This window comes from Lepus europaeus, chromosome 10, assembly GCF_033115175.1.
Source record: "Lepus europaeus isolate LE1 chromosome 10, mLepTim1.pri, whole genome shotgun sequence".
Classification (NCBI taxonomy): Eukaryota; Metazoa; Chordata; class Mammalia; order Lagomorpha; family Leporidae; genus Lepus; species Lepus europaeus.
Window position 1 is genome coordinate 69,691,471 of NC_084836.1, and position 23,746 is coordinate 69,715,216.

General features: G+C 44.0%; 1 protein-coding gene across 3 annotated transcripts in view; it reads left to right on the top strand.

The window, feature by feature from the left end:
- Positions 1–23,746, top strand: part of DIP2B (disco interacting protein 2 homolog B) — a 240,773-nt gene that overhangs the window by 143,570 nt on the left and 73,457 nt on the right. Inside the window, exons 4-7 of one of the 3 annotated variants that reach the window (XM_062203677.1) lie at positions 9,561–9,686; positions 17,618–17,830; positions 20,016–20,171; positions 20,650–20,772. In XM_062203677.1, coding sequence (XP_062059661.1) covers positions 9,561–9,686; positions 17,618–17,830; positions 20,016–20,171; positions 20,650–20,772 — 618 coding nt within the window. The remainder of the gene's footprint in view (positions 1–9,560; positions 9,687–17,617; positions 17,831–20,015; positions 20,172–20,649; positions 20,773–23,746) is intronic. The other 2 variants (XM_062203678.1, XM_062203679.1) reach the window with 2 other exon arrangements.

Here is a 23,746-nt window from a genome sequence, read left to right on the forward strand (position 1 = left end):
AAAAAAGGAGACAAATTTGCCTTCTGACACTTTTGAAGTATTACAATATTGTTAACTGTGTGCACATTGTTGTGCAGGGGCTCTCAGGGACTTTTTAAAATCCTGAATGATGGAAACTCCTATATTCTGAACTCTTGGTCAACAACTCCCTGTTTCTTCTCCCCTTTTGCCTGCAGCAACCACCATTTTGTGTCCTGTTTCTCTCAATTTATGTACATAAGACACATCATATAACTGCAGTCATGTGATGTTTCTTTACATGAGAGGCTTACACACAAAATAATACCCTTAAGTTTAGCCATGTTGACAGGATTCTCTTTCTCTCTCTCTCTCTCTCTCTCTCTCTCTCTCCCAAGTGAAGGGGGAATGGGAGGAGACAAAAGATCTTCATCTGCTGGTTCATTCCCTCTATCCCTGCAACAGCCATGGCTAGACCAGGACAAAGCCAGGAGCCAAGAAGTCCATTTGGGTCTCCTGTGTGGATGGCAGGGGCCCAAGTACTGGGGTCATCTGCTGCTGCTTTCCTGGACAGATTAGCAGGGAGCTGGATCGGAAGTGGAGCAGCCAGGACTCAAACCCATGCCCATATAGCCCAGGGTTGAAGGCAGCAGCTTAACCTGCTGTACCACAATGCCAGCCCCTAATTGGGGTTTGTTGTTGTTACTGAGTTATAGTTCTTTGTATACTCTGGATGTTAACCCATTTTATCTGATGTATATGGTTTGCAAATATTTTCTCCATTCTGTAAGTTGCTCTTTCGCTCTGTTGATTGTTTCCTTCAGTGTGTAAAAGTGTTTAGGTTTCATGGTGTCTCAATTATCTATTTTTGCTTTTGTCGCCTGTATTTTGGTGGCACAACCAAAAAAATCATTGTCAGATCTAATGTTGTGAAGCCTTCCCCCATGTTTTCTTCTAGGAGTTTTAGTTTCAGATCTTACATTTGGGTTTTTAATCCATTCTACATCTATTTTTATGTATCACTTGAGTCCATTTTTATTCTTTTATTTATTTTTTGATGGTGTTATAAAAGAGATTGCTTCCTTAATTTTCATTTCATATAGTTCATTATAGAAATGAAACTGATTTTTGAGTGTTGATTTTGTATCCTGCAAGTTTGCTGAATTGGTTTATTATTTCTAACAGCTTTGTTGGTATACTCTCAGGGTTCTGTACACTGCAGCGTGTCATCTGCTGACAGACGTGGTTTACAGAGTCAGTTTTGCTTCTTCCTTTCCAATTTGAATGCCTTTATTTTCTTTCTCTTGCCTAATGGTTCTGGCAGTACTATGTTAAATAGAAGTGGTGAGGAAGCCTCCTTGTTTTGTTAATAATCTGAGAGGAAGAGCTTTTAGTTGCCTTTTTTTTTTTTTAAAAGATTTATTTATTTATTTGAGAGAGTTACAGACAGTGAGAGGGAGAGATAGAGGTCTTCCACCCACTGGTTCACTCCCCAAATGGCTGCAATGGCCAAAACTCCACCAATCCAAATTTTTCGGGGTCTCCTACATGGGTACAGGGGCCCAAGTGTCTAGGTCATCTTCCACTTCCTTCCCAGGGCATAAAAGAGAGCTAGATCAGAGGTGGAGCAGCCGGGACTCAAACCAGCGCCCATATGGGATGCTGGCACCACAGGTGGCGGATTTACCTGCTATGCCAGGGTGCCAGCCCCCAAATAAATAACTCTTTAAAAAATAAAAGACTGTATTGGGCCAGCGCTGTGGTGTAGCAGATAAAGCCGCTGCCTGCAGAGCTGGCATCCCATATGGGCGTTGGTTTGAGTCCCGGCTGCTCCACTTCTGATCTAGCTCTCTGCTATGGCCTGGGAAAGCAGTAGAAGATGGCACAAATCCTTGGGCCCCTGCACTGGTGTGGGAAACTCTGAAGAAGCTCCTGGCTCCTGGCCTTGGATTGGTGTAGCTCAAGCTGTTGCAGCCATCTGGAGAGTGAACCAGCAGATGGAAGACCCCTCTCTCTGTCTCTGCCTCTGCCTCTGCCTCTCTGTAACTCTGCCTTTCAAATAAAGGGCAAAATAAAGAGGCAGAGTTACAGACAGAGAGAGGGAAAGATAGAGAAGTCTTCCATTCGCTGGTTCACTCCCTAGATTGCTTCAGTGGTCAGAGATGGGCCCATCCCAAGCCAGGAGCTTCTTCTGGGTCTCCCACATGGATACAGGGGCCCAATACTTGAGACTTTTTCCAAGCTTTCCCAGTCACATTAGCAGTAGCATAGCCAGGACTCAAATCATACAGGATGTCAGCATTACAGGTGACAGCTTTACCCACTATACCATAACAACCCCCCCCCCCAATTCTGTTAATTTTGAATTTAGTTTGTTCTTTTTGTAGTTCTTGAGGCCCACTTAGGTTGTTGAATTGAGATCTTTCTTCCATAGCAATTAAAAAAGAAAAACTTGTTGCTGGTCAAAAGAAGACCACAACCATGTCAAAAGACAAACAAAAATAAAATATTTCTTTTTCAAAAAAAGGAAAGATTTATTTATTTTATTTGAATGAATTACAGAGAGGGAGGGTTCTTCCATCCACTGGCTCACTCCCCAGATGGCCACATCAGCCAGGACTGGGCCAGGCCAAGAGCCAGGAGCTTCATCTGGGTTTCCACATGGATGCAGGGGACCAGGGACTTGGGCCATCTTCTGCTACTTTCCCAGCTGCATTATCGTGGCTCGGTGAGCAGTGGAGCACCTGGGACTCAAACAAGAGACCATATGGGATGCCAGCATTGCAAGCAGTGGCTTAACACGCTTTGCCACAACGCTGGCTCCAAGAAAATATTTCTAATATATCTGAGATGAAAAACTGATAGCACTTACTTATGAAGAACGCATAAAAATAGAGGGAAAGTGAACACAGAAGCCCCACAGAACAACAGTCAAGCAACATGAACATTCACTTTACTTAAAATCAAGTAGCAGGGCCATTGCTGTGGAGTAGCGGATAGAACCGCCGCCTGCAGCGCCGGCATCCCATTTGGGCGCTGGTTCGAGTCCCTGCTGCTCCACTTCTGATCTAGTTCTCTGCTATGGCCTGGGAAAGCAGTAGAAGATGGCCTAGTCACTAGGGCCCCTACACCCGTGTGGGAGACCCAGAAGAATCTCCTGGCTCCTGGGTTCGGATCGGTGCAGCTCCAGCCATTGCGGCTGATTGGGGGAGTGAACCAGCCAATGGAAGACCTCTCTCTGCCTCTCCTTCTCTCTCTGTGTAACTCTGACTTTCAAATAAATAAATAAATCTTTAAAAAAAAAAAAAAAACAAGTAGTGTCAGATGGTCCTTATGTCTCTCACTATTGATAAAATAAATGCAAATTAAAACTACTGGGGAAACCAGTCAACTCTTAACTATCAAGTTGGTAACATCAAACAACTAGACAATATCCTGTGTCTAAAGGTGAGGCTGTGAGGAAGAAGGTACACCTATTCACTGCTAGTTGTCCTAACAGTATGATAAAAGCCCTGTTTGAGGGGAATTTCACAAGATAAAACAAAATTTTAAATTTAGTCACTTTTTGATTCAGCAGTCTTAACTTCAGTGTACCCTGAAGATATACCCTCATCAGTATAAAGATTCACATTACAAAACTATTTGCAATGGAAACGTGAGAAGTATTTGCATATGCCAAATATATCAGTAGTTGAATAAAATGTGGATACTATGCAGATGTAAAAGAGAATGAAGATCTTTAGTGCCTGATACAGAATGATTTCCAGGATATATTACTAAGTAGAAAAAACAAAGTACAAAATCATATGTATAATATGAAACCTTTTATGTATGAGAGACAAATAAATGAGAAAATACATGTATGTCTGCTTAGTTTTACAATATATTAGAAGGATAAACTAATGTCCAGAGAGATTAGTTACCTATAGAGGATGGTTGGGATTAGGGTAGAAGGGATAGTTGGGGACAGTGACACTTCTTTAAATTTGCTTTTTGGTATAGTCCTGACTTTTGGAACCATGTAGATGTTTAAGTAGCAAGATTGGGAGAGACCTATAGAAAGCAAGCAAAAACAAATGAACTTAACTATTTGAAGAAAATAGGGGCCAGCGCTGTGGTGTAGTGGGTTAAGCATCTACCTGTGGCGCCAGCATCCCATACTGGCACAGGTTCAAGACCCAGCTGCCCCACTTCTGGTCCAGCTCCCTGCTGATGGCCTGGGAAAGCAGTAGAGGATGGCCCAAGTGTTTGGGCCCCTGTTCCCACTTAGGGACCCAGATGATGCTCCTGGTTCCTGGCGGCCATTTGAGGAGTGAACCAGCAGATGCAAGACACCTCTCTCTCTCTCTCTCTCTCTCTCTCTCTCTCTCTCTCTCTCTCTCTCTCCCCCTCTCCCTCTCCCTCTCCCTCCCCCTCCCTCCCTCCCTCCCTCCCTCCCTCCTTCCCTCTGTAACTCTACTTATGAATAAATCTTTAAAAAACAAAACAAAGCAAAAAAAAAAAAGGAATATAAACACATCAAAGCAGAGAGAGGTAAGGACTAACCCCAAGTGGCTTTTGAACACAGTACTATCAGAAATCAAAATGAGATGGGATTGGTGTTGTGGCACAGGTGGTTAAACTGCCACTTGCCACACTCGCATTCTGTATTAGAGTGCCAGTTAGAGTCCTTGTTCCTTTGCTTTGTATCTCGCTTCCTTCTAATGCATCCTGGGAGGCAGCAGATGATGACTCATTTTCTTGGGGGCCTCTGCCACTTATGTGGGAGACTGAGATAGAATTCCTGGCTCCTGGCATTGGGCTGGCCCAGCCCTCCTGCCTGTTGTGGGTATTTAGGGGGTGAACCAGCAGGTAAAAGTTCATTCTCTCTCTCTTTCTCTTTTCCTCCTCCTCTCTCCCCTTCTCTCCTCCTAGGCATTGCTCTGTCTTTCTAGTAGATGGAAAATAAATGTTAAAAATTACAATTTTAAAAATGCAAAATTGCAACAATTTAAAGTTCTTAATTGGCCTTTATTTTGTGATTCTAGAATCAGTCAAAGCTTCATTCTATAAAATGGGGTAAGGCTGAGAAGAAGTTGGTTTCATACTTAGAAAATGGCTGAAGAAAGCAGAAAAGTAGAACAAAAAAGCAGATAAGTCATTTCAAAGTACTTTTCTTGTAAGGTGAGGAGAGGGGGAGCAGTAGAAAAGTAACTGATAGGTTAATGTCCGGTTGCTTTTTGTAAGAATTCAAGCAGAGGGAACGTCATTGTCCTGTGCTTGTGCTTTGGCCTGTTTGAGAAACTTGGCTGTTACCTCATTCTCTTGATTTCTCAGGTCATATAACAACTCATGTGGACTTTAGGATGAGTTTTTGATTTTGTTGTTGGTCTGTGGGACCTAAACAGGAACTTAGTCCAAAAGAGTGACCTCCTATAATCTTTATTTAATTGCACTTAAATTATATATGCTCACTCTAAAGATGAAAAAGACTACAAATAAATATTGAAGTCTAGTTATAAGACTTATTTTCCATAGTAATATGAGAAAGCAATTTTTAAGCTACTTTCTGTGTTTTATAATATTTGAGTGAGTAAAATATGTTGAGAATATTGTGAACCGGATTTCCTCCTGTTAAAGAATGGGATTACAAATGAAAAGGGCTTAAATTAGAATGATGCTAAGCTGGAATTGGAGGTATTAGTGTGAACTCATAGTTTTTGATATATAGACAGAAATAGATCTGTTTATGTGTGTGTCAATATTTGTTTTTATTCCTTTATCCATTGAAAGGGTTCAAAAGAAAAAGATACCTCAGCAGCACTGAACACCCTTAGTTCTAAGGTCTTATTATTATTATTTTTATTTTTGACAGAGTGGACAGTGAGAGAGAGAGAGAAAGGTCTTCCTTTTTGCAGTTGGTTCACCCTCCAATGGCCGCTGCGGTAGGCGCGCTGCATCCGGCGCACCGCGCTGATCCGATGGCAGGAGCCAGGCGCTTATCCTGGTCTCCCATGGGGTGCAGGGCCCAAGGACTTGGGCCATCCTCCACTGCCTTCCCGGGCCATAGCAGAGAGCTGGCCTGGAAGAGGGGCAACCGGGACAGGATCGGTGCCCCGACCGGGACTAGAACCCGGTGTGCCGGCGCCGCAAGGCGGAGGATTAGCCTATTGAGCCGCGGCGCCGGCCCTAAGGTCTTATTTTCTAACTACCATTCATTCTCTGTTAAATGGAGCCAGAGCTCCTTGGAGAAATGTTTACTTAGAGCACTAGAGCAGGGATGATACCAGATAAGCCTGGAACATCCTATGCCATAAGCAAATAGCTGCTAAAAATGGTAGGACTGTGTCAGAGGATTTAAGAACCAGTTTGGAGGGCTTCCTCTGGGCCAGACTTGGGGAAATATGAACAGTAAAATACATAATGAAAGGAACAGAATAGTAATGAAAAGAAATGAGCATCATTTGGTTATTTTTTTTTTAAAGATTTTATTTATTGCTTTGAGAGGTAGAGTTACAGACAGAATGATCTTCCATCCACTGGTTCACTCCCCAGATGGCCACAACAGCTGGAGCTGGGTCGATCTGAAGCCAGGAGCCTCTTCCAGGTCTCTCATGTGAAATATTTCTGGAAAAAATAAATACATGCACTGTGATTTCTGCATGTGGGTGCAGGGGCCTGAGCTCTTGGGCCATTTTCTGCTGATTTCCCAGGCACATTAGCAGGGAATTGGATCAGAAGTGAGCAGCCAGAACACAAACCAATGCCCATATGAGATGCTGGTGCCACAAGCAAAGGCTTAGCCTGCCATGCCACTGCGTCAGCCCCTACACTTTTTCTTCTTTCTTTCTTTCTTTCTTTCTTTCTTTCTTTCTTTCTTTCTTTCTTTCTTTCTCTCTCTCTCTCTCTCTCTCTCTCTTTCTTTCTTTCTTTCTTTCTTTCTTTCTTTCTTTCTTTTAGATTATTTATTTATTTGAAAGGCAGAGTTACAGAGAGAGGTCTTCCATCTGCTGGTTCACTCTCCAGTTGGCCACAGTGGCCAGAGCTGTGCTGATCTGAAGCCAGGAACCAGGAGCCTCTTCCAGGTCTCTCACGTGGGTGCAGGGGCCCAAGGTCTTGGGTTCATCTTCTACTGCTTTCCCAGGCCATAGCAGAGAGCTGGATCAGAAATGGAGCAGCCGGGACTCAAACTGGCACTCATATGTGGGATGCTGGTACTGCAGAGACCATGGGAGACCAGGAGGAAGCACCTGGCTCCTGGCTTTGGATTGGTGCAGTGCGCTGGCCGTAGCGGCCATTTGGGGGGTGAACCAATGGAAAAGGGAGACTTTTCTCTCTGTCTCTCTCTCTCTCTCTCACTGTCCAACTCTACCTGTCTAAAAAAAAAAAAAAAAAGAATCAAAGTCACCATAGCCATTATAATAATAATTGATTCAGCCAGAAGTCCAACAATGGATGATAAAATTAATGGATGAATGGTTGGTGGGGTATATAACATTTACATAGTCTCAAAAGTATTCCCTCATAAATTACTAATCACAAAGGGGTGAATAGTGATTTTTTAAAAAGATGTATTTATTTGAAAGTCAGAGTTACACAGAGAGAGGAAGAGAGGCCGAGAAAAAGAGAGATCTTCCATCCCCTGGTTCACTCCCCAACTGACCACAACAGCCAGAGCTGTGCCGATCTGAAGCCAGGATCCAGGAGCTTCCTCCGTGTCTCCCACCCCGGTGCAGGGGCCCAAGGATTTGGGCCATTGTCCACTGCTTTCCCAGGCCATAGCAGAGAGCTGGATCAGAAATGGAGCAGCCGGGACTCGAACCAATGCCCATATGGGATGCTGGCACTGCAGGCAGCAGCTTTACTGGCTACACTACAGCGCTGGCCCCGAATGGTCATTTTACAGTGGATTAATTTAGCAGATACCATTTTAACTAAAATTATGAACTTTGTAATCAATGTTAGGCCACCTGTAATGAGGCATATACTTTCTGACAATCATGTTTTAATGATGAGAATCCTACCAAAATATGTAACGTGAAACTAGTTATAAGGAGATATCAAAGAAACCAAAATTAAAGAATATTTTACAACATAACTGTACAAAAAATTTCAAGACCATAAAAGAGAAAGTGTGAGATATGGTTCCAGATTAGAATATAGGGACAGGGCAAGTAAATAAATTTGTGATCTTGTGTTAGATCCTAAGCCAGGAAGGATGGAGAAACTATATGAAGGACATTGAAATAGTTGTCGAAGTTGGAATGTAAATTGTGGGTTAAATAATAGTTTGTGACACCATTAAGGTTCTGAGTTTTGGTAAAAGTACTGTGATTATATAAAAGACAAATCTCTGTTCTTAGGAAAGATAAATACTTACACTGTGATTTCAGCACTTGTTGGAACTAGACATGTCCTAAGGTAAAATACTGAATTGTTGTTGTTATGAAAGGTAGCAAAAAAAAATGGAAATAACCTTATATCTGATAACAGATGGCTTATATAAATATGGCACACTCATAGAGTGAAATTAATTTAAAATTGTGTTGTAGGTCTATATTTACACGGTGAGGTGTTACTAGTTGGGTTAGTGAAGGTGGTTTTGGTTCCAAGAAATGGGGCCTGTCCCCGGCTTCCTCCAGTAGCTGGAACTGGAACAGAACTACTGAGAAATCCCTAGAAAGGGAGAGGGAGCTCTGAGGACCTCAGCCTGGAAGTGCAGAAAAGACCTCCTTTCTAGCACACTGGCCTTGAGGTGACTCTAGTACCTGCAGTTTTTTGATTCAGAGTTTAAATTCCTCAAAGCATCTCATTGTTCTTGTCTCTAAGGTGCCCGTTTACCTAGCACAAGAGGCTTGGAAGGAAGTTTGCATGTGAATTGTGCCCAGGTGTGGACGGGAGGTTGGTGTGAACTAGGATGCCACCTCAGTTGTTTTCTAGCTCAGTAGGATTTTGTAAGAGTTCTCCCCACCCCCCTTTTTTTGAAGCAGAATATAAAAGACTGTGTACAGTATGATCCTATTTTGTAGTAACAGAGGGAGTTTTGGCGTTGGGGTGAATAATCAAGGGTTCTGTTTAGATATGTTAATTTTGAGATTCCTGTCACACATCCAGGGAGAGCTGAATTCTTTGGTGACCAAAGTGGCAAACAAGTAACATCTGCCTTTATGTTTGTCGGTATCAGAATCAGTCTTGTGTTTCTGTGGCATAGAACTGAGGGGTTTCAACTAAGTGTTCTTTCATAGAGTTAAACAAATCCCAGGCTTCTTTTCCTCTGGGCTCTACACAGCACCTGGTCCATTTAGGGACGGGACCCCGGCCTGGTACAACACCCGTCTGACTCCGGGCTCTCCTGCTGCGTGCCTGGCGGTCAGCTCCTTTTCTGGGATGTTAAGTAGTTAACAAAGCTGTTCTGGACTGCCTTTTCCTCCTAGGAGAAATTATCCTTGATCCCTTTTGTAGCTACTTTTAGTTTTTGTTTCAGTTTGTGTAAATCAACTGATAAAAATCACCTGAACAGCCCTTTTCCCTTTTCTGTCTATCGAGGCAGTGATAGGTCAGCCCACAGTGGTGGACACTTTTCAGAGCCAGGAGCTAACAAATGCAAATGTTTAATTTTTCAGATATCCACACGGAAGCAGTTCAGGCTGCACTGGCAAAGCATAAAGAACAGAAAATGGCTTTGCCCATGCCAACTAAACGGCGGTCCACGTTTGTCCAGTCTCCTGCCGACACCTGCACCCCTCCTGGTAGGTTTATCAGAACTTTTCCTTTCTGATGGATGCACCTCGCTGTTCCTGAAGTGAGTTCTAGCTTTTCTTTCCCAGGTGGGAGCAGACTGCACCGTCAGGGATCTGTTAGAGCACACTCTGCAAGGGTGCAGTTGTCACTGTCCACTCACAAACTCCATTCAGAAATACACCATGTGACTTCCTTCTGGATCCCAGTATTTCCTTGCACTCATGTAAATACAGGCTGAAAAAGAATCAGGGCAAACTTGTGCTGTGGTTACATAGCCATTTTCATTAATGTACTGCCGTAAGGCAGGTGCTTCATGGGGGCAGCAGTCACAGGATAGGTGGTCTTGGGACAGAATTTGTGTATCATCAGAGATTATGGGAGAACAGTCATGCTGAGTTGTAAGAGATCAGAAAAATGTAAATCAGGATGCTTTTCTGTATGTGTTAGTATATTTTGTAGGTACTTCTGTTTTTTCAAGAATCCACCCTTTATCCTGGGGTTTCCAACTCAGTGGGGGGGAACAGGGTGCCTACCTTATCCATACTCACTAGACCTGGAGTCCTTGATCTCCTAAAGTAAACCTGGGCATTGTAGCTTCCTATTTGGGGAACAGCTTGAACAAAGATTCTATGCAGAATCTTTCCCAGGGTTTTTTAAAATGTAAACAAATTTTTTAGATCAAATTCCTGACAAGATCTTGATATGAGACCTCCTAGACTAAACATAATATGAAACCTATTTATGAAATCTATTTCAGAACCTCAATATCATGGCTGTCTCCCTACTGTCATGTTACTGCTAACGAACTCTTTGGGGAAAAGTTTCCCCATTCTGTTATGATCTAAACTACTGAACTGTGTTTTTAGGGAGATTCCTGGGAGGGTTGCACTGCTGTGGTTGACTGTTACTCACAACTGTCAAGTTGTTGAGCTGTTGTTCATTGACCCAGGTTCATGAGAATAGTTTTCTCCTAGGTTCTGTCTAACTTCTCAAAGTATTGGGGGGTGTGCTGTGGGCTCATTAACTGTGTGTGCTTTTTTCCCTTCACATCTGTGGTGTCAATGTGTTTGAAAGAGAAATAGCTCTGTGGCTTCAAGTGTTTCTTCAAAATGTAACACAGGGTACTTCTAGCAGACCATCACAGTAAGACATTTTGTGCCTATAATGTCCATGTTTCAAACCCGCTCATTGAGAATCTTGGATGGTTTCCCTTCCCCATCAGTGCAGCACAAGTTAGATCCTCGTGACAAAGGGGGCTCAGTTTCCTGGCGATTCCTTCTTGGCAGATTCTGCTGCAGTGTGGCTGAGGGTTCAGTTGCAATAAATGACAAAGGGTAGGGGGCAGTGTGACATGAAGCGCTGGAAACAATCCTCTCCAGAGTAAGTAGGCTGCCCTCATGGCTTGGGGGTAAGTGTGAGAGCGCAGCAAAGGATCTTGAGAATGCCCAGAAAGACTGGAAACCTCCTCTGCCCCCTTTCATAAAAGGCACTGCCTGAGGGGAATTTACCGGCTCTGAAAACAAATCCCAACTGTTCGTTTTTGAATGAGACCACAGTCCTTTGGAGTTACTATAGGCCCCTGTGTTTCTAAACACCGGTGTCCTGCACTGTCTGCAGCCTTGGAGATGTGTCCTAATGTTCCTGATCACCTTATGTGTTCAGTAATTCCATGACACGTGTATTGAGCAGGATGGAGTAGTACCACAGCTCCCCAGCCACACATCTCCTGTTCTGGGGATCTCTGATAATAGTCAGGAGACCTTGATGTGTTGCTGGGGACATCTGTGTTGTCAGGTGGCAGGAAATTCTCTTGCAGCGGGAAGAAGCATGAAGCACAGCCTTCATGGTGATTTGTCACACAGCCCCCACGTGAAATACATCTTGATGCTCTCATTCAAGAGTTACCCACATGCCTATGACAAATACTTTGCTCTAGTGAAAAGGTGTGGGAGGAACTATGTCATAAGGCTTCTGTTAGCACCTTTCATTTTAGCGAGTGGAATTTGCTGTTCCCACATTAGGATTCAGGTTCTGTTCTCGCCCAGCTTCTTAGAGCTGCCAGTTAAGAGACTTGGCTGTCTCTGATGCCCGTTGCAGTTTAATCCTGCATTGTTATCTCCCAGGACCGTTTCCAGCCTAGCACCGGGAGGGCAGAGATGTAGCCCTGGAAACACATCTGAGATACCCTAAAGCACATTCCAGGTGCAGGCCCCCGCTCCACATATGTGTGAGCCTGGTTTCATGGTTCACTCCTGGAGCACACTAGCCAGGCAGCTTTGAGAGGCACTCCACATACAACTGTATTACTGAAATGATAAAAGTGTAGACCTGTTTCTGGAGAGATTTAATAAGGACCTGATGAATAAAATGTGTCATAAATCTTGGCTTCATTTATAGTATCATGCAATCTGGAAAATATGGTAAATATTTTGGCATGGGAAATAATTTGTCTTTTTGCTCATTTCATAAATCACTCTCAAGTAATCAGATGTCAGTGTACCTACATTTTGCTTATTGATGGGTGCCCTAATTTCTGTCGTGGATTGGAAAAGTTAACTTCTCTAAGCTGGTAGTGAGCTGTGGCTCCTTTAGCGTCTGTGGCATTTTCAGAGCCTTTTTCAGCCTGCTTGAGCTTTTGCCATCCAGTTCTCTATGCGCTGAACTCATTTACTAATGTCATGAGGCAATTACCTCAGCTCTCGCTTTATAGGGGTTCTTTGTGTAACTCTATTACTCATTCATATGGAAAAACACAATGCAGAGACTACAGCCTGTAATTTTTCCGTCTGAGCTTTTTCTGCACCCTCGTGGACTTAGCTGTTTCTGCATTCCGAAGGGACATGGGCAACCAAGTAGGCCGCCCAGTGACCCTGCAGCACAGCAGCTATTTTGACTGGCTTTGGTAGAATGGAGCTTACATTTGCATGTCTGGCTTACCAGGGCCCTGCTTATAACCCAGAGGGCCGGCAGACAAGGAGAAATGTACCCCTCTGTTCTTCTGTATGTGGAAACGATGTCCATGAAGAGACTGGAATATTGCGTTTAACACACTTTAGCTGTGCTTGATGGAATAGCACACGAAGGGCTTTCACGTACCTGGGGCCGTCCTGCCTCACTGGTTGCTGGTAAGCACTTGGCCCTGTGACCAGGGCAGATTTCATCAGAGATGAGCAAACCACGAGGCTCACAGACACCAAGTGGTTTGCCCCAGGTCAGACAGTCTTGCTTGTGCTGATGACTGTTGAGGAAATCCTTTTTTTTTTTTTTTTTAATTTTTGACAGGCAGAGTGGACAGTGAGAGAGAGAGACAGAGAGAAAGGTCTTCCTTTGCCGTTGGGTTGGTTCACCCTCCAATGGCCGCCGTGGCCAGTGCGCTGCAGCCGGTGTACCACGCTGATCTGAAGCCAGGAGCCAGGTGCTTCTTCTGGTCTCCCATGCAGGTGCAGGGTCCAAGGACTTGGGCCATCCTCCACTGCACTCCCTGGCCACAGCAGAGAGCTGGCCTGGAAGAGGGGCAACCGGGACAGAATCCGGCACCCTGACTGGGACTAGAACCTGGTGTGCCGGCGTCGCAAGGCGGAGGATTAGCCTGTTGAGCCACGGCGCTGGCTTGAGGAAATCCTTTTACCTAATAGGACTCACGTGTGCATGGTACTGGACTGGGTATTACAATGGGACTTCAGGAATCTCATGGGAAATGAAATTAGAAGATTATTATGATGCAAACATTTTTTTAAAAATCCATGCATATGAGGGGGTATTAAAGAGGTTCATAAAAATGTATATTATGAAAAAAATTATGTGTGGTTTCCACATTTTCTTATTCATAGCAATCATCCCCTTTCTCAAGTTGCATGATTGGCATAGCATTTTTTTTTTTTATTCTGCCAACTTTTAGTCAATTTCTGTCTTTTTTTCTTTTGTGTTTATAGGAAGGAATTAGCCATTTAGTTATTCTTAAGGAAAATTCCACATGTTGCAAATCAAAAAGGAATAAAACCACTACCACCACCCCTTTTAAAAATTAATTAATTTATTTATTTGAAAGAATTACACAGAGAGGAAGAAACAGAGAGATCTTCCATTTGCTGGTTAACTCCCCAAATGGCTGCAACAGCAGGGGCTGGGCCAGGCCGAAGCCAGGAGCCAGGAGTTTCTTCCAGGTCTCCCACATGGGTGCAGGGGCCCAACGACTTGGCCATCTTTCGCTGCTTTCCCAAGTGCATTGGCAGAGAGCTGGATCGGAAGTAGAGCGGCTGAGACTGGAACCAGCCCCCATATGGGATGCTGGCATTGTAGGCAGCAGCTTTACCCAATACACCACAACACTGGCCCCAGCATTCTCTCCCCCTTCCCCTGCTTCTAATGGTTGTATCGTGAGGAGGAGAAGGGGTACTGATGTTTTGGCTGCTGTATGCCAGGCCTGCTGCAGGTGCTTTCTGTCCGTTGTCCTCTTCCGTGGTTTCCGCTGTAGTTAGAAGAAAGACTCCTGAGGTGTCTCACCAGACCCGGAGCAAAACATTGCTGCCTGCTTGTTCTCATTTTTGGTCACTGTCAATTCTGCAGCCTGCACTTCAGCTACCTTGTCAATGAACCTTACTTTTCTGTTCCCTCTACACTCTCACGCTGCCCCCTCTACCTCGTACTGCTCTCTCCACTGCCTCTGTGCCCCTCAGAACTAACTCCCACTTACTCGGGGGGTCTTCTGTGGTCTCAGTTCCTGGAGTGCCTTCCTTGAACTCCAGTAAGACACAAGGTTCTGAAATCTGACAGTAGGAACGATGTGTTCTTGCTTGTCATCTGATTCCCATCAACTAGTGTGGTACTTGGTCATATTTGCTGAGTGGACAAACAAGCAGATCCCCCCTCTTAGGGGTGGGTGATTGTACTCCCAGGTCACTTAGCTGCCACACTAGGACCCAGAGTTCAAATGGAAGACTGCCCCTAAAGCCATGTTTTTTCCACTACTCTGAGCCACTCCACGGTTTAAGTCCTTAAACATCCTGAGGAGAACAGGCAGGAAAATTAGGTAATTGAATTGAAGCAATTCGCAAAATTACATAATTGATCCAATGCAGAAACATAATGAAGCCAATTTTCCATAAACCTAATCATAAAAAGACTGGTTTTACTATCTTTTGGAAATTGGGTTATTCTGATTTTAAACTTGCACAAATTAAAATAGATGGCACAGTCTTGAAGGAAGCCTATAAATCCAGGGAAGTTTATGGGATTCTGAAATGTGTGACCCTGAAAATACTTACTCAGATTCACCTGTTCCTGTGAGTCCACCATCTTTCCCCTCCGCCGCCTGCAGTGCCGGCATCCCATATGGGGGCCTGTTCGAGTCCCGGCTGCTCTGCTTCCAATCCAGCTCTCTGCTATGGCGCGGGAAAGCAGTGGAAGATGGCCCAAGTCCTTTTGCTCCTGCACCCGTGCAGGAGACCTGGAAGAAGCTCCGGCTGTAGTTGCCAACTGGGGAGTGAACCAGCAGATGGAAGACCTCTCTCTCTCTCTCTCTCTCTCTCTCTCTCTCTCTGCACCTCTCCTTCTCTCTGTGTGTAACTCTGACTTTCAAGTAAATAAATGCATCTTTTAAAAAAAAAGAATATTTTCTGGAAATTGTACAGAAAACTTTATTTACATAAAGGGTTACAGATGCTGTTACTTTGTATTTTCCTTTTTACATTCTAGATCTCTTCATCCTTCAAGGAGCTTCATTGCTTCATCCGTTTGGAATCTAGTCAGTGTTTTCCTCTTCAGGTTCATTTTTTCACCCTTTACCTCCTCACAGTCTTTGTTCCATTTACTTAGAGTCCGTGTACTCTCTGTGGAACCCCTTGTGTAGCCTGTTCCATAGCATCTGTTATATTCTCTCACAGTTGTCTGTGGGCTTGGTGTCTACTGTACTGTACCATAAACCTTCACTGTCTCATAGGTGCTCATATGTCTTAGAATCCCCAGGACATGACAAAGGTCCTGGTACAATTGCGGTTGGATAGTACATTTAAAACAGTCAGGAATAGTCCATCACCCTTGGGATGCAAATCTCCCTCAATATGAGGTCATAAGCTGGAGGCAGTGCAGAGCAAGAAGGCAAGGGTAAGGTGATGGCTGTGACTTCGCTCTTGCCCAAGACCAGCACAGGTTGCCTCCTAGATTGATCTTTTGTCTTTTGTAGATCTCATTCCTATTGTGAGGTCCTATTCCCTTAGTTATTTTTGGCTCTTAGAACCAAAGCAAGACTTGGACCTAAAGTTTCACCTGAGTTAGAGGAAAGTGTTGTGCAGGACTAACACAGGATATTTAACTTCCAAAAATTTGAATGAATAACTCACAGGTCATATATTATAATCCCCAAAATTCATTTAGAAAGATGGTCAGACTAATTGCCCCCTTTAGCTTGTACACCTCATATGACTTAGAGCTCTAGAAAAATTCCTGACTTCTGTTTCCCTCAGCTTTTGCCTCCCTATATTCAGTTGGACTTTTTTTTCCCCCACTCCCCAATATGCTTTTCTAATTTAAGCTCTATTTTCCTGAAGTCAGAGGCAGGCCAGATACAGACAGCAGTGAAGTTCTCACAGCTCTTCTCCAACTGAGAATTTCTGTTTTTAAAGATTTATTTATTTACTAGAAAGAGTTACACAGACAGAGAAGGCGAGGCAGAGAGAGAGGTCTTCCATCTGCTAGTTCACTCCCCAGTTGGCTGCAACGGCCGAAGCTGCGCCAATCTGAAGCCAGGAGCCAGCAGCTTCTTCTGGGTCTTCACATGGGTACAGGGGCCCAAGACTTGGGCCATCTTCTACTGCTTTCCCAAGCCACAACAGAGAGCTGGATCAGAAGTGGAGCAGCCGGGACTCGAACAGGCCCCCATATGGGATGTCAGCACTGCAGGCAGCAGCTTTACCCGCTATGCCACAGCACCGGCCCCTCCAGCTGAGAATTAAGGGAAGAAACCCAGATGCTGGGTTCTCTCCTTAAAGATTTGGGACACTTAACTGTGTCACACAATCCAGATCTATCGGCTGCATTTCCACAAAGCCTGAACATCTCCAGGCCAAGGGCTGTTCCCTTTCCCACTTCAGTTCCCCAACACCTAGCTCACTGTTTGGCACATACATTTTAGCAAGAATGACTTTTGTTTATCTCCCTATTAATCATTATCATTCCCTTTTAAGAAGAGACTGATAACTTTTCAGAGTCAGAGAAGCAGCCCGAAACAAGGAAACTGAGGAAGATATATAAGAATTTCAGTGCTGGGGCCAGAACTTTGGCACAGTGGCGCAGTGGGTTAAAGCCCCAGGCTGTAATGCCGGCATCCCACATAGGCACCAGTTCGAGTCCCAACTGCTCCACTTCTGATCCACCTCCTTGCTAATGCACCGGAGAAAGCAGTGGAGGATGGCTCAAATCCTTGGGCCTTGTACCCACTTGGGAGACCCAGGAGAAGCTCCTGGCTTTGGATGCGCCATTTGTGGAGTGAACCAGTGGATGGAAGACCTCTCTCTCTCTCTCTCTCTCTGTCTCTGTCTCTGTCTCTATCTCTGTCTCTGTCTCTACCTCTTTCTCTGTAACTTTGCCTTTCAAATAAATAAAATAAATCTTTAAAAAAAAGAGTCAGTGTTATTTAAATAAAAGTAGATAAAATAGAAGAACTTAGGTTTTGATTAAGCTTAGAACAGAAAACCAGTGAGAGAAGTTTAGCTCTTAAAGGATGTTTTAAAACACGAACTTAAAACTACTTGTAAAGTTAGGCTATTTTATTTTTGCAGGCTTTGGTCCATACACTTTCCTCAAGAAACTTTATGTATTAATCTACCTTAAGAATGCGAATGTTTTGCTGGTGTCAAAATTGAATGTGTGATCGATGAGCAAGAACTGAAAAGTCTCTGTTCTAGGCAGGATCGAGAACTTGTTTTTTTCTAATTCCACACAGACACGTCTTCGGCCTCTGAGGATGAGGGCTCTCTGAGACGCCAAGCTGCGCTCTCTGCTGCCTTGCAACAGAGCTTACAGAATGCCGAGTCCTGGATCAACCGTTCAATTCAGGGATCGTCCACTTCTTCATCTGCATCTTCTACGCTGTCCCATGGAGAGGTCAAAGGAACCAGTGGGTCTCTAGCTGATGTATTTGCCAATACTCGAATAGGTAGGAGCTGGATCTACCCAAGAAGCCCAAATTATGTTCCATTTGGCTCCCGGTGTCCAGGAAATAGTCTATAATTTGTATTAGGTTTTTCAGTATGATTGAAAAATTAGAATCAGAACCTGACAGTCAATGAGGCAAAGAAGGAAACACCAGCAATACATTTGTTACTGGAATGATAGGCACCATCTGCATTCTCGGTGCACCGTGCTGCCCACCTGAAGCCATAGCTGTTTCCATCAGCAATACTCAAGTTGCAAGGTATAACACCAGTCATAATGTGGTGCTGTCCCCTTTGAGGACTATTACATAGATTTAAGAGTGTTAAAATATATCATCTCATAGATTATCCCAGGATTGTCGTCCACATCCTGTCAAACAAAAAAGCATTCCATGCAACCAAATTTTACACTAAGCCAGTATCAGTGAGACTCTTTTGTCTTCGTATAAAGACCGGGTTTATTGTCCTTGCTGCTGAGGTATTGCTGCAACTGGAGTGTGTTGCCTGAGGATGTTGGTGCCCCATGAGCTGCCGCCTGCTGCTGCTGCTGCTCTGTGCAGTTTAGCTTTTGCTTGCCTCTGCTTTATGTGTGTGTGTGTGTGTGTGTATTTTAAGGAGTTGTGACATCTGTAGATAAAGATGTAGCTTGGATCTGTGCTTTCATTTAATTGTTTGGTACAAATTACACTAAGTAATGTAGCTCAGCATTTTATGTATGTTATGTATCTCCCTTTTTTCCCTCAACAGTCAATTGTGTTTTGCTGTCTTAATTTTCATCTCTAACTTCTGTCACCTTTTGCATTTATTTTCTTAATTGATTTTTGCAAAGAAAATCTTGGAAAATCTTCCATTCAAGGCTGGACTTTTTGAAGAAAGTAAGCCATCCTGAGGGTGTCTTTGCCCACACTGGGAAGCCAGGTGCCTTTAGTTAGTGATTTAGCATGCGCTCTTGGCTCTGCCCAGGCCCTCACCGAGCCTCCTCAGCCACTCCAGGCACGTGTGCGTGTTCACCTCTCTTCTGTGGAGGGTCTGCCAAAGAGCCATGCTGGGTGAATTCCTATCTCCACATTTGTCTACTGGGGGCAATTTCACTTGTAACATATTTTGTCCTAATGCCCGAATAATCTGGTTTTTTGTTAAGGTTTCATCTGACCACTATTTGTCTATTGCTTCTACTACTCAGTGAGACATTATTGATTCAGTTAGTGACAGATAACCATTTTATGCAACATTATTGCTTTTTGGATGTTTGCTATGACAGAAATAATCCATGTTCCTGATAGAAAAATTCAAAAATGCAGGTAAAAGACACATAGAATAATCTATAATCCCACATCACATAGATAATACTTTAGTGTTACCACTTTCTTCTATATTTCGGGTTTTGGTTTTGATTTTCTGAAAATGAAATTGTCCTGAACATAATGTTCATAAGCTGCTTTCTTAGCAGTGTGTCAGGAACATCTTTTATATCATTGTTACTATGTTCACAGTGTTATTTTTATGATTTCAAGGTATGCCATTGCCTGACTAGGTCCAGGGTTAGTTAGCCATTCCTCTATTGTTGGACACTTAAGTATTGTCCAACTCTTTGCTACCATAAAAACTGAGGGAGTGAGCAAGGTTAAACATACAACTTTGTTCATTTCTCTGATTATCTCTTTGGGATGTTTTCTTGTAAAAATTAAAATAGATTTATCTGGTTTTTCTTCTCTTGGAAACTTAAGTGGTCTGATCCACTCCCAAGACACTATTTTGGTTTTTAGTAAAAGAGAACAAACCATAATCATAAAGAAATTTTTAGGAGCCTAGGATATCAATAGCCACTTATGCTCTTTCTCACTTTGGCTCTATGTCGAAGTCACTTGCAAGTTTTATTATGATGATTTTTATAGCATTGGGGTTTCTGTGTAGAAAATACTGTTTTTGAGAAACATTGCATATGTGATTTGATCTTATTGAGGTTATCCAAGTCTTAAAAATAATAATTTTGGAAAGCTGATATGCCCTGGCTTAACCACCTGTTCTCCCATTGATCTACCAGTGTAAATTGATTTAAAATATTGTTTTATAAGATCTAATGTCCTATTTCTCTTTTTGTCTATGGTAAAAAAAAAAAAAAAAGAATTTAAAGGCTCTTGTTTTTGCTGCTATGTAATATATTTCTAAATTGTTTTCCCCTCTCAGAGAATTTCTCTGCTCCCCCTGATGTCACCACAACTACCTCTTCCTCCTCCTCAACTTCCTCCACACGACCAGCAAATATTGACCTGCCCCCCTCGGGGATAGTGAAAGGCATGCACAAAGGAGCCAACAGGTCCAGCCTTATGGATACAGCTGATGGTAGGGGATCTTTTTGATGGCTGATGAGGGAGTGGAGTATAAGTGAAACTGGGACAATTCACAGTGTCAGCAGCAGCTCCTAACCGGCCTGTGTGGTAGCTGCAGAGCCACGTTGCATTTGGCTCACTAACGAGTCTTCCTGAGTGCCCCCTTCCCTTGTCTGCAGAGACAGCACTGACATTTGTTCACACGTAGCTCTTCCCAAAGATACCTTGAACCAAAAGCCAGAGGTGGCCAAAGAAAGCACTTTAAGAGAAGAGGGAGATCAGGGGAAGTCCTTACCTACTGTGTTAACTTGTTTGTGCTCTGCTGTCATGCAATTTGTCACCTACATATTTGTACCTAATTGTCCCATCTGGAGTAGCAGGAGGGTATGGTCAGAGGCCAAACAGCATTAGAAATAAAAAATCCTGAGGAAATTGAGGAATTGAAATATTCTTGAGATCAGTGAATTTTAACAGCATTTTTTCCCTTATAGGTGTTCCTGTCAATAGCCGAGTATCCACAAAAATCCAGCAGCTTCTCAATACTCTGAAACGACCCAAAAGACCTCCCTTAAAGGAATTTTTTGTGGATGATTCTGAAGAAATTGTGGAAGGTAGCAGTAAAAATGCCAAAATCATATATTAAACAAATATTTCTTAACTAATTACTGCGTATCAGGTAGGGTTACAGAGTGGCAAAGTATAGTTCTTAATTCACAGAATCAAAAAGTTCTCTGCCTTTTTTCCTGCGAAGAATTATTTATATTTTAGATCTCAGTTGAAAGGTACAGAGGGCAAGCAGGAGAAGAAAAAGAGAGAATTATGCCTCATGGAACTATCTTAGAAATGTACTCTTAGAGTTTAAAGACTATCCAGGCCGGCGCCGTGGCTTGACAGGCTAATCCTCCGCCTTGCGGTGCCGGCACACCGGGTTCTAGTCCCGGTCGGGGCGCCAGATTCTATCCCGGTTGCCCCTCTTCCAGGCCAGCTCTCTGCTGTGGCCCGGGAAGGCAGTGGAGGATGACCCAAGTCCTTGGGCCCTGCACCCGATGGGAGACCAGGAGAAGCACCTGGCCCTGTCTTTGGATCAGCGAGATGAGATGCGCCGGCCGCAGCGGCCATTGGAGGGTGAACCAACGGCAAAAGGAAGACCTTTCTATCTCTCTCTCTCACTATCCACTCTGCCTGTCAAAAAAAAAAAAAAAAAAAAAACCTATCCCAACTACTTTTTTTTTTTTAAAAGATTTATGTATTTGAAAGACAGAGTTACAGAGAGAGCTAGAGACAGAGAGAGGTCTTCCATCTGCTAGTTCACTCCCCAGATGGCCGCAACGGTCAGAGCTGTGGCGATCTGAAGTCAAGAGCCAGGAGCTTCCTCTGGGTCTCCCATGCGGGTACAGGGGCCCAAGGACTTGGGTCATCTTCCACTGCTTTCCCAGGCCATAGCAGAGAGCTGGATTGGAAGAAGAGCAGCTGGGACTACCCCGGTGCCCATATGGGATGTCGGCGCATTAGGCCAGGGCCTTAACCTGCTGCACCACAGCACTGGCCCCAACTTAACTTTTAAGGCCGGCGCCATGGCTTAACAGGCTAATCCTCTGCCTTGCGGCGCTGGCACACCAGGTTCTAGTCCTGGTTGGGGCACCGGATTCTATCCCAGTTGCCTCTCTTCCAGGCCAGCTCTCTGCTATGGCCCAGGAAGGCAGTGGAGGATGGCCCAAGTGCTTGGGCCCTGCACCCCATGGGAGACCAGGAGAAGCACCTGGCTCCTGGCTTCGGATCAGCGCGATGAGCTGACCGCAGCGGCCATTGGAGGGTGAACCAACGGCAAAAAGGAAGACCTTCCTCTCTGTCTCTCTCTCTTTCACTATCCACTCTGCCTGTCAAAAAAAAAAAAAAAAAAAAAAAAAAGTTATTTATAGGGGTCGACATTGTGGCCCAGCGATACTTGTGACACCAGCATCTCATCATCAGAAGTTTCCTGCTCATGGCCTAGGATGGCAGCAGAAGACAGCCCAGGTACTTGGGCCCCTTCTACCCATGTGGGAGACCAGGGTGGAGCTCCTGGTTCCTGGCTTCTGTCTGCCCCAGAGGTGCCTGTTGCGGGCATTTGGGGAGTGAACCAGCAGGTGAAAGGTGTCTCTCTCTCTCTTGCTCTCATGTCTCTTTCTTTTTGTATGTCTTCCCTCCTTTGCCTCGCCTTTCAAATATATAAATAAATCCATCAGAAGAATGGTGGTCTTTTTAAAAATAAAGTTGCTTATATTTGGCATTTTTCTAGGCTATATATATCAAGTTTGACCTCAAAAGCTTGCCCAGTCCTTTTTTTCATATAACATAGTCCTTTCATTTAACCAGTGAAGCAACACATATATTTTTGTCCTCTGTCAGACAGTGTGGGGGGTGGAGGCTGGCACTGTGGTGTAGTGGGTTAAGCCACCAACTGCAACACCCATATGGGCGCCCATTCGAGTCCCAGGTGCTCTGTTTCCAAACCAGCTCCCTGCTGATACACCTTGGAAAGGAGCAGAAGATGGCTTTAGTGCTTAGGTTCCTCCACCTGGGAGACCCATAAGAATCTTTTTCTCTTGGCTTTGGACCAGCCCATCTCCAGCTGTGGTGGCCGTTCAGGGAGTGAAGATGGAAGACTTTCTCTCTCTCTCTCTCTCTCTCTCTAACTGCCTTTCAAATAAATAAAAGAAAATGTGGTAGATGCTGAGATCCAAAGATTTACTAAAATGTAGTTGCTTCCTTCATGCTATTTACAGGTTAGGCCAATACTAAAATATATACAAGGGTACTCTAAAAAGTTTCTGGAGTGGCGAACATTTTCCTTAGCCGTTCCATTGCCTGCGTGCCGTATTGGAGTACCTGCGTTTGAGTCCTGACTCCAGCATCCTGCTGTTGCACCCTGGGAGGCAGCAGTGATGGCTGAAATAATTGGGTTCCTGCTATCCACATGGGAGATCTAGATGGAGTTCCTAGCTCCTGCCTTCAGCTTAGCCCAGTATTGGATGTTGTGGGCATTTGGGAAGTGAACCAACGTTCGGGAGCTTTCTCTCTGTCTGTTTCTTTGTGTCTCTTTGCCTTTCAAATAAGATTTTTTCAAAAGTTTCAAATAAGTTTTTTTTTTTTCAAAAATATTATATAAAATGGAATTAAAAGAAGTTTATTTTGGTATAAAAAGGAATCTCTGAAATCCATGCATAACTCCATCTTCCAAAAATTCATGAAAAATGTTTTGGATTTCTAAATCTTAAGTCCATTTTTCTTCTTCCTTTTCCTCTCTTCCCCTCTCTCCCTCTCCCTCTCCCTCTCCCCCTCCTCCTACTTCTATTTCTAAGATCTTCTGTCCCTTTCAGTTGCATTAGCAAACAGTCACATCAGGTGCAGAGCAGCCAGTGCTCAAAGAGCCACTCTGATATGGAATGGCAGTGCCAACAGCAGCAGCTTCAGCCACTACACTGCAGTGCCAGTCCTTCATTTCACTTCTCTACAGACTTTTTTTGAGTACTCTGCTGTGGATGGAAGCATAGTTGATCTAGTATGTTTTAGCAGATACAGGCAACTTGGAGAAGGGAAGAAATTCGT